This window comes from Mus caroli, chromosome 7, assembly GCF_900094665.2.
Source record: "Mus caroli chromosome 7, CAROLI_EIJ_v1.1, whole genome shotgun sequence".
NCBI classification, from domain to species: Eukaryota; Metazoa; Chordata; class Mammalia; order Rodentia; family Muridae; genus Mus; species Mus caroli.
The window spans coordinates 26,800,286-26,811,291 of NC_034576.1; the positions used below are offsets into that span (position 1 = coordinate 26,800,286).

Here is an 11,006-nt window from a genome sequence, read left to right on the forward strand (position 1 = left end):
GATGGTTGTGAGCCACCATGTGGTTGCTGGGATTTGAACTCTGGACCTTTGGAAGAGCAGTCGGGTGCTCTTACCCACTGAGCCATCTCACCAGCCCCTTGTTGTTGTTTTCTAAAACATAATTTCTGTGGAGAGTTTGCAAGTGGATCAAGCTGCTGCTGCTGACCTGTGAACTCAGCTGTTGATTTCTTCCTGACAACAGAGATGGGAGTTGCTCCAAAGAACCATTTCTAAACAAGTTCACTTCCCCCATGTCCTTTCTTTTCCACTACATTTGGTGGGTGGTGGGCTACAATGGAGGTTAGAGCATTTAAGAACCATCATTAAAAGTAGGCTTTGAAAAATTAAAGTTACCTGGGTCCTATAGGGACCTATAGGGACCTATAGGGACCTGGGTCCTGTAGAAAATACCTACTACTATAGTTTTAGTTCCCCTCTCTGATTCTGAATCCTTGTCTCCAGTTCTCTATGTCCCCTTGTAACTTTAATTTTTTCAAAACCTAATTTTAATGATGGTTCTTAAACATTTTAGCCTCCCTTCTAGCCCACCACCCACCAGAGGTAGTGGGAAAGAAAAGATGGGGTGGGGACAGTGGGGAAGTGGGCCTGTTTAGAAAGGTTCTTTGGAGCAACTCCTGTCTGTGTTGTCTGGAAATAAACAGTTCAGATCATAGATGAGCAGGCAGCAGCGGCAGCAGCAGCAGCGGTAGCGGCAGCAGCTCCATCCACTAGCAAACACCTTACAGATACACCAGTAATCCGGTTTGGTAGAGTTGGGATAGCAAACACGATTCAGCATGGGTGGCACTACCTAGCAGAGATAGCCAGGCTTCAGCCTCGGCTCAAGTCAGCAAGAGGGACAGGAAAAGGGCTCAGCTGTGCCTGTCTCAGGGAAGTGAAGATCACGAGAGACCAACAAGTGTTGCACAGCTAGCTCTATAGTCGAGCCAAGCTCAGCCTTGGCCACTGTCCTACTTATATCCTCCACGCATCACCTGTCCTCCACAGGGGTCTTGCCTCAGCACGTGTGTTTGTCTCAGCTGACATCACTCTGCTAATCAGCCCGAGTCCTTTGAAGCAGCAAGAAACTGCAGCACACCCAGAGTCTTTTGGTGTGTTTCTCTCTATGGATAGCTCAACTACACACTGTAAGGTGGGCCAAGACATGCATATCCTTAACGAAGATTCCTTCATCACATGTCCTTTCACATGCTTGTTTCAGCAGAACATCCTTTCTTCTGTGTCCGTTTCATGAGTCTGCCTTAGCCTTTCGCCTGTGTCCACTTTAACAGTACGTTCCTTCACGTGTTTGCCCCAGCAAATACCATCCAACTAACTTTCCAAAGAACCCTTAAATTTCCTCTTCATCCCTGAACTCCAGCTCTGCAAGTTTCCTGGCCTACTGTGTTCCCACAGACCTTCCATTCACCACGTATCTGGCTCTCCTTAGCATCTCTCCTAAATCTGCTCCTTTTCCAGGAACCTTTTCTTTTCCCTTTAATTTTGGACCAGATCTTCCCCCAGGGAGCAGGGCAGCTTACTCGCTCACCACCCTTCACACCTCGGCCACACAGCTCCTTGAAAGAGACTACACAGCCGGGCGTGGTGGATTTACACCTTTAATCCTAGCACTTGGGAGGCAGAGGCAGGTGGATTTCTGAGTTCAAGGCCAGCCTGGTCTACAAAGTGAGTTCCAGGACAGCCAGGGCTACACAGAGAAACCCTGTCTCAAAACAAACAAACAAACAAACAAACAAACAAAAATGAAGAAAGAAACTACACATTCAGCTCTTGGGTCCTCTACCTCATGCCTCCCTATTCAATCCCCAATTCTCTATCTGGGCTTCCTGTATCTTAGTCCCAACCTCTCTGGGCTGTCCCTGCCTGTTGATGGCTCTCCCTCACTCCTTCAGAGCTGTGAGCCCTATAGGGACAGGGCTATGCTGTTTTAGTCAGCCCTGTGCCCAGCACCTGGGTACCAAAACAGCAGCACAGCCTTGTCCTCCTGCAAGTAAATAATGTCCGCCGACCTTACTGAATGGGCTTTATTCTAGAGGCTCCAAAATGCTGTTATCCCAGCACCAGGGAGGAGGAGGTAGGAGGGTCAGGAGTCCCAGGCCAGTCTGAACTACAGGATGAGGCCTTGTCTGAAAAACAAAACGAAACAAAAACAAAACCAGGGACTGGAGAGAAGGGTCTGTGGGTAAGTGAGTTGGCTATCCAAGCCTGAGGATCTGTGTTTGAATCCTCAGCAACCATATAAAAAGCTGGGTGTGGCACCTGTAACCCTCATACCAGAAAGAGAGAGACAGCAGGGTTGCTGGGCTTGCCTAGCTGAGCTCAAGATTCTGTGAGACCATGGCAAAGAAGGCCACAGGTGGATGCTCTTCTTTGGCCTCTGAGCATGTACACACACATGCAAACACTCTCACATACACAAACAAATCCCAAGAACCCCTCAAACCAACAAAACTACACGGTCTTTTTCATTTTTTGTTTTAGTCAGACAGGGTCTATGTATCTTAGGTTAGCCTAGAATTCTTTTTTTTTTTTTTAAAGATTTATTTATTATTATACATAAGTACACTGTAGCTGTCTTCAGATGTGCCAGAAGAGGGCATCAAATCTCATTACGGGTTGTTGTGAGCCACCATGTAGCTGCTGGGATTTGAACTTAGGACCTTTGGAAGATTAGTCAGTGCTCTTACCCACTGAGCCATCTTGCCAGCCCCTAGCCTAGAATTCTTGATCCTCTTGCGTCAGTCTTTAGACTGCTAGGATTTCTTGTATGCATCACAACATATATACATATATCCCACACATATATGTACATGGGAGAATATATATATATACATGTATATGTATATATATATTCACATACACACACATATATACATGTATATCGTGTATATGTCTTTCTATAAACACATGTGCGCACACACACATGTATGTATGTATGTATGTATGTATGTATCTGGTCTCTCTACGTAGCCCTGGCTGTCCTGGAACTCACTGCATAGCTGAGGATGACCTTGAACTCCAGATACCCCGACCCCATCTCCTAAGGGCTGGCTGGGATTACAGGTGCTTGACCTCACAGTAGACTCTGAAACTACAAATTGACCATGTATTCTGCAGCCCCCTCCCCCAATCCATCAATACTTCACTTACTTACTTACTCATTGTCTCTTATGCCGACTAGACTCTAGACCCCATAAGATCAAGGGGTCTTTGTGCTCTGGCCACTTATCTGTCCCCAGTGCCTGGCAAAGTGTTAAACACACAATAAATCTTTAGGAAATATGGTAAACAAGTAGCTTGTATTTTCTTTTCTTCTTTAAACTTTTTTTTTTTTTTCTTTTCTTTTCTCAAGACAGGGTCTCACATAGCCCAGGCTGGTCTCAAACTCACTATGTAACAAAAGTGAACTCCTGAGCCACACTCCATGTGTTTGGCCCACAGCTGTAATGCCATCACTAAGAAACTGGAGGCAGGAGGACCCTAAGTTCAAGGTCATTCTCCCCAATTACACACAAAGTTCAAGGCCAGCCTGTGCTACAGGAGACAGACATAGCATAAAAACTTAAAAATCACTGCTTAAGACTCTTCACTACAGGAGTTTGATTTTTGTTTGTTTTGAGACAAGGTCCCGCTCTATATACAGTCTTGGCTGGCCTGGAACTCCCTGTGTATACCAGGCTGGTGTTGAACTCCCAGACATCTCAGTTTCCTTAGTGTTGGGATTAAGGACCAGGTTCCTGCTGAGGTTTGACTAAGGGGAGAGAGAGGTTCCTGGTTTCCTCTCTCTGCCTGATGCCCAACCCCCATTCTAGAAGTCCAGGGAGAACTGGTTCTAACCAATCTACAGTCTCCCCTCCCCAAGTCCTCCTCAGTTTCTACTGCACTGGCTGCCTGCTCTCACTGTGGGGCTCGAGGGTCCCACAAGCCAACAAAACAAAAGGACTAAGGGCAGAAGCAAGCTTGCCCATAGGTCCCAGGCCACGTTTTGGGTCCATAACCACGAGATTGCAGGATTAATGGCAACATGGAGGTCCTAGGGTGGGAAGGCTGAGGTGCAGTGTGGGGGGTCAATGAATGCTGACAATCTAGAATAATGAATGCATGCCAGGCTTGGGGATAGTGCAGTGTGGTGTGTGTGTGTGCATGTGCTCATGTATGTGTGAGGATCCTGTGTACACATGTGTGGAGGCCAGAGGTCAAGCGTTTCTCTCTATCCTTCACCTATTATTATCAATGTTATCTTGAGATAGGGTCTTACCCACTAGCTCTGGCTTGTCTGGAACTAGCAATAGCTGTGCCTTAGAACTCACAGACCCTGCCTCTGTCTCTTCAAGGCCACCATGCCTAGCTCGTGTTTTACTTTTTTTGAGACAGCATCTCTTACCGAACTTGGAGCTCACCGACTTGACAAGGTTAGCTGGCCAGAGAGATGAAGAGTCTGCTGGTGGAGAGATGGCTTAGCAATTAGAAGTACTGGCTGCTCTTGCAGAGGACCTGGGTTCAGTTCCCAGTGCCTACCTGGTGGCTCACAACTATCTATAATTGTGGTTTCAGGGCACTGGATGCCTCTTCTAGCCTCTGCAGTCACCAAGCACACATGTGGTTCACAGACATCCATCAAGGATTTTCCTATCTCTGCATCCTCAGTCCTAGGATTGTGGATATGTGCCAGCCACCACATCTAACTTTTTACCTGAGTGCAGGGGATCGGAATGCAGGTCCCCATGCTTGCACATCAAGTGTTACCCACCTGTCCATCTACCCAGGCCCATAGTGTGCAACACAGTGATGACAGCACCAGTTGAAGGCAACGTGGTCAGTAACAAAGTAACAATATTAGCTCAAGTGCCACAGTAAACTAACTGTGTTACAAGAAGTTAATTAGGGCTACTTTGGTGGCCAAGGCCTGTTGGGGGTTATGTATTCATATGCTAAATACTGGCTCCCAAGGTCTGGTTGCCCCCAACTAGACGACCCTCAGCTACACTCTGTGATGCGATATAAACCCTGCTCCCCAATGTAAAGTTAATTGGTTAATAAAAGGCTAGAGCCTGCAATTGGGCAATAGGAAGAAAGAGGCGGGCCTTGAGGATAAAATGAGGGGTCTGAGGAGAGGCCAGGGTAGGAAAAGGAAGGAAGGATAAAGGAGCCCAAGGGAGGAGGCCTTCAGGACTGGAGATGGACCATGAAACATGTGGCCAGGAGAAATAGACCCCAAAAGCAACCCCAGGAAGATTCAAACAGCACGTAACAAGAGACTTATGGCAGAGATGTACAAGAGACTTGTGGCAGAGATGCATGTTAGAATAGTTCCAAAACCTGCCCAATTTAAGTTTACAGCTTGTAAACAAAATGCCAGGACTGTGTATCTTTTATATAGGCTAGCTAGAACATAATAATTCATTTTTACAAACACCTATAGGCAGAGGCAAGAGGATCAGGAATTCAAAACCATATATGGCTACATATGGAATTCAAAGCCTGCCTAAGCTACACAAGGCTCAGCCAACAAATGAACAAATACTCAGAATTCACGTTTTCCTGGTATGAGTGTCCCTATGCGCTTTTGTTGTTGTTTGACAGTTTTGTGTAGCTCAGGTTGGCCTCGAACTTGTATCAGAGGCTGATGTAGAGATCCTCTTGCTTTAGCTTCTGCACATTGAGTTTACAGACACACAAACCTGTTGGCTACTGTGCATTTTACAAATGGGAAAGCAGGAATTGGAGAGGCATGGTTTGGTGGCCAGGGTTTCCCACAGGTTTAGGGGTGAAGCTGGGACCCTGGGATACCATAGAATACCATATAATATCCCACACCATGGAAATATGTGAAATGTGTACCCACGGAGGAGGGAAAGCTAAAAGGCTGGGTGGCTCCTTGTGGGTAATGCTGGATACAGATGTGTTAGTGGAGAGATGGAGACACCAGGGCGATTTGAGGGTAATCTAAGGGGAGATGGAAACAGGAAGTACGGGAATAACTGGTATGAAGAGATTTAGGGGAAATGGGGGTTTCATGAAGGAGATGTGTGGGTGACTAAGACAATGATGACAGAGAGACCCGCTCATCATGCTTGCAATCCCCGCACTCAGGAGGCTGAGCAACTGGATCTAAAATTCAAGGCCAGCCTGAGTTGCACTGGTGACTGAATGCCAATCTCCCGCGCAGGTACCCACCGTCAGTGCTAACAAAGATGGAAGAGTGACCAGCGGAGCACTGGGGACAGCAGGGGCGTGCCTGAGCTGACGTACATTGAGGTTACAAGGAGACCCTGTCACATAAAAAGAGAAAACTGAACATATAGGGCCAATCAGGGCTTAAGGGGAATGAAAATGTATAAAAAGGACAATGTTTGTGCTGAAGAGATGGTGCAGCAGTTAAAAGCACTTGTTGATCTTCCAGACGACCAAAACTAGAAAAGCCAGCATTCACATGGGATGGCTCACAACCATTCGTAACTACAAATCCAGGGAATTAGACGTCTTCTGATCTCCTCGGGTAAATGCAGTCACAGATACTCAATTACTTGTAAACAAACAAACAAACAAATTACTTCTTAAAGGAGGGGGCGATGCGAGAAAGGTCATGACGTCAGAAGGGGAGGGGTGGTGACGATTTAAGTGGGGTATGATTTAAGAGAAGGAATGAGGGCACCTAAGTGGGCCAAGGACGATATAGAAGAGATGCATTACAGACGAGAGGGTGACACAGGGAGGGCAGCCGAGGTGTCGCGCACCAGATCGCACAGTACCTGCACGTCAGAGTCTTCTACTCCAGAACCTAGCCCCGCCTTCCCGCCCACCTGTGCGCAGGCGCAGTCGCGCTAGACTGCGGGTAGGGTGGGGGCTAGACTTGATCCTTTCTGATTGGCGACGTTCTTCGCGACCCAGGCTGCGTGTTGTCACGTGTCGGCCGCCGCCCCACACTCTCTTGCTGGTTGGCGGCTAGGAGGGCTAGAGCGGCTGGTGGGAGGTGCAGTCTGGCTTCCGGTATCAAGGGCAGGACTTCCGGGGCGGGCGGCCCAGGCGGAGGGAGGAGTGTCTGACAGTTGGCGCGACCCGGAGGGCGGGCGGGCGCCTCGTGGGGGTGCGGGCCCCAGAGTGCCAGGTGAGGTGCGGGACTGGGACGGAGGAGGTTAGGGATGGAGATACGGGGTGGCCGGGGGTCTGGAGTTCCCGCGCAGCCCATACTGTACGATCAGATAAGTGATTTCTCTTTCTGAGCCTCAGTTTCCTCTTCTGTACAATGGGGGCCCTGAAGCTGACCGTAGTACCCGTGTAATGGGACGTCAGGGCGTGCACACCCGTGCTGCTCTCAGAGCTCCCCATGTTACTCTTCCATCCTCGTTAGCACTGATGATGCTTACCCGCGCGGGAGCTGCCCGAGCTAGCAGGCCAGCGGGTTTGGGTTCTAATCCCAGCTTCCCTTTGCAGGAACTGGGCCTGTGTCATTACCTTTCTGAGCCCAAGTTTTCTCTGTTTAGTGAAAACCGATAATCTCAGGCTCCTATGTTCGTCGTGTGGATCCTGATGAATGTCTTTGGCATACCAACAGCTCGGTGGATCGGGATTGTAGCTGGGAGTTCTAACAACATAGAGGAGGGAAGCCCAAAGGAAGCAAAACAACAAACAGTCAGGAAGATTGTTTGCCTCTTTCCTGAGTTCTGAAATAGCGATTTAAAAGAATGACTGATGCATGTTCCTCAATTTAAAAGGGGGCATTTTGCATTGTTATCCTAGCCAGGAGAAGGGAACCTTAACTTGAAATACAATAGAAATAGAACATTCCTCTTCATTTGTGGGCAGTAAATGAAAGATACTTGAAAATTTGTTTTGTTTGTGTGTTTGTTTATTATTTTTGAGGCTGGGTCTCTGTTTGTAGCTCTTTCTGTCTTGGAACTCACTACATAGACCAGGTTGGCTTTGAACTCACAGATAACTGCCTGCCTCTGCCCCTCTACCCAGTGCTGGGATTAAAAGCCTCTGCTATCATGCCAGGCTGGCTAAATAGTCTTATATACTTGGTTTCCCCCTCACATCTGCATGCAACTGACATTAGGTCTACAACTGTCCCACTCTGTCACTAGTTCAGATTTAATGAATACCTGTCAGACGTAGTTGTAGGAACTTTGAGTTTACTGTTTTAACCCTTCTAATATTTTTTAAAAAAATTTTTAAATGACATGTTTTATTACACTGTATGTAAAACCAGAGGATAGCTTGGCCTGGTGGCCTTTACCTACTTAGCCTACTTATCTCTCTGCCCCCTCCCCACCTTTCTCCCCGGAGGAGAAAAATAGAGGCACTTGCTTTTAATTTTTTTCCCCATTGATGTACCTGCCCATGCATTTCTGTGGAGGTTAGGAAAACTTTTGGGAGTCAGTTCTCTTTCTCCGTGTGGGATGCAGGTTCAGGCGACAGAACTGTTGTCTGACTTGATGGCAGGCACCTTTGAGTAGGTTGTCCTATCATTTACTTTAAAGTAAATGATACGATGTAAAAAAATGTAAAGTAAATGGCGATGGAACCCAGGCCAGGCACATGCTGGGCAATTGCCCCCCCACTAAGCAGTTTCCCGGCCCTCGGCTTTTTGAGGTAAGGTCTGTCCACGGAGCACAACTGGCCTGGAACTCAAAAGTCTAGCCTCAACTTCCCAAGTGCCGAGACTGCAGGTTCCTGCTGCTGTGATGAGCAGCAATGGGACCGTCCTTAAATGGCTCCAAGAGGGTGAGTCCCAGAAAGCAGAGCTACCTGCCTGAGATCAGGGTTAGGAAGTGGCAAAACCAGGGCTAGGGTCTAAGTTCCCCTCCCCCCTTCCTCCCCACCTTTCCACCCCTTCTTTGGCTTTTTTGAGACAGGACCTTAGGCTTTTGCCTTGACTGTCCTCAAGCTCATGGTGCTATTACACCCACCTCCTAAATGCTGGGATTCTAAAGCTGTAAGCATGGTTGGTGCTTTGGATTCAAGACCTCTAAGGACATAGCATGTGGATTCTGTAAATGGTATTTCTAGAATTGAGTTTTGAGAGCTGTCTTTTTTTTTTTTTTTTTTTTTTTTTTTTTTTTTTTTTTTTTTTTTTTTTCTTTTCGAGACAGGGTTTCTCTCTGTAGCCCAGGCTGGCCTCGAACTCAGAAATCCGCCTGCCTCTGCCTCCCGAGTGCTGGGATTAAAGGCGTGCGCCACCACGCCCAGCCTGTCTTTTTTTTTTTTTAAGATTTATTTAATTATATGTAAGTACACTGTAGCTGTCTTCAGATGCTCCAGGAGTCAGCTCTTGTTACGGATGGTTGTGAGCCACCATGTGGTTGCTGGGACTTGAACTCAGGACCTTGGGAAGAACAGTTGGTGCTCTTAACCACTGAGCCATCTCACCAGCCCCGAGAGCTGTCTTTTTTAAAATGCTAATTTTGTCAATTTCCACTATTCCGAGAGTCAGTGCAAGAGATGGACTTTTAAAAACACTCCTCTGTGTTTGTGTGTATGTCCGTGTGGCTGAGCATGTGGTACACGCCTGCAGATGCTAAAGTTGGATGTCTTATTCAATTATTCTTTATATTTTAAATCAGGGTCTCTCACTGAACCTGGAGCTTACCCATTTGGGCACACAGGGTGGCTAATGAGCTCCAGGGATCCTCCAATCTTCACCTCCCCAGTGCTTGGCTTTATAAAAAGTGGGTGGTGGGGATTTGAACTCAGGTCTTCATGCACAGTACTGACTGAGCCATCTCCCCAGCTGGGGACATGAACTTTTAAGATGGTCTCTTTCTTTTTATGTGTATGTGTATTTACCAGCCTGTACATATTTTGCACCACGTACATACCTGATGCACTTGGAGCCCAGGCATGTTGGACATGGAATTACAGGTGGTTGTGCCTTGCTCTCAGAGTGCTGGGAACTAAACTGGGTCCTCTACAGGAGCAAACCTTGTCCTAAGCACCGAGTCATGTCTCCGGCCCCCAGAAATGGATTTTTTACATCGTAGGGAGAAGAAGCTTGGCACCTGGGAGGTGGAGACAGGAAAATTGTGAATTCATGGCCATCTTGACTAATTCAGGAGAACTAGCTTCACCATGGGACCAAACCAACCAACCAACCAAAATGGCGTTAGGAGCTGAAATTGAGTTTAGCAGTGGTGACTTCAAGGCCCTAGACTTGTGGTTTAGTATTAACGGAGGCCTTCCAAGGAGAGACTGGTTATGCCCACTTCATAGCAGTGTCTCACTCCCCATTCATCACACATTGGACTAACCTGAGTTCAAGTCCCGGCCCTGCCTTACATGCTGTGTGTTCCCAGGCTTACCATTCTCTTTCTATCTCTGACTTTATTTCTTCTTTTTGCTCATTTTCCTTCCTCCCAGGATCATCATGGAAAGCCACTGAGGTGTGCTTACCTCAGTCCCTGGCACAGAGTGAACACTCGTGAGGACCTGCTCCATGGGCTTCAGAATCAGAGAGAACGTGCTTTTCAATCTCAGAAAGGTCAGTTGCTACACGTGACACTTGACAAGTGCCTGTTCCTTGCTGAGTGAGTCATGTGTGACTTTTTAATTGATGGGAATGGAGCTAATAATGGTCTTCCCTGCGAGGCTGTTGCAAGGCATCTTTGTGATGCTCTGGCCTGGTGGCTACTTGGTACTTGGTATGTGCCATGTCCTGACCGTTTCAGAGCTCTCTATTGTCTGTTGGTGCTAGATTCAGAGATTGCTGTCTAGCTAAGGACAGCCTTGAGCTTCTTTCTGCTCATGATGCCTCTGTCTCCCAGGTGCTAACACTGGGATGTGTACCTGGTGTGTATTGTCCTGAGACTGTGGGATGTGTACCTGGTGTGTATTGTCCTGAGACTGTGGGATGTGTACCTGGTGTGTATGATGCTGAGACTGTGGGATGTGTACCTGGTGTGTATGATGCTGAGACTGTGGGATGTGTACCTGGTGTGTATGGTGCTGAGACTGTGGGATGTGTACCTGGTGTGTATTGTCCTGAG

The 11,006-nt window shown here is 47.5% G+C and overlaps 2 protein-coding genes across 3 annotated transcripts in view; one reads left to right on the plus strand and one right to left on the minus strand.

Annotated features, from left to right (window-relative positions):
• Pld3 (phospholipase D family member 3) overlaps positions 1–6,873 on the minus strand; it is a 21,081-nt gene extending 14,208 nt beyond the window's left edge. The window contains exon 1 of the mRNA XM_021166161.2: positions 6,774–6,873. The gene's annotated coding sequence lies outside the window, so the exon portion shown is untranslated. The remainder of the gene's footprint in view (positions 1–6,773) is intronic.
• Positions 6,874–7,056: 183 nt separating this feature from the next.
• Positions 7,057–11,006, plus strand: part of C7H19orf47 (chromosome 7 C19orf47 homolog) — a 27,559-nt gene continuing 23,609 nt past the window's right edge. For both annotated transcript variants that reach the window (XM_021167508.2, XM_021167509.2), the window contains exons 1-2: positions 7,057–7,129; positions 10,381–10,501. In XM_021167508.2, coding sequence (XP_021023167.1) covers positions 10,457–10,501 — 45 coding nt within the window. In that variant the 5' untranslated portion in view covers positions 7,057–7,129; positions 10,381–10,456. The remainder of the gene's footprint in view (positions 7,130–10,380; positions 10,502–11,006) is intronic.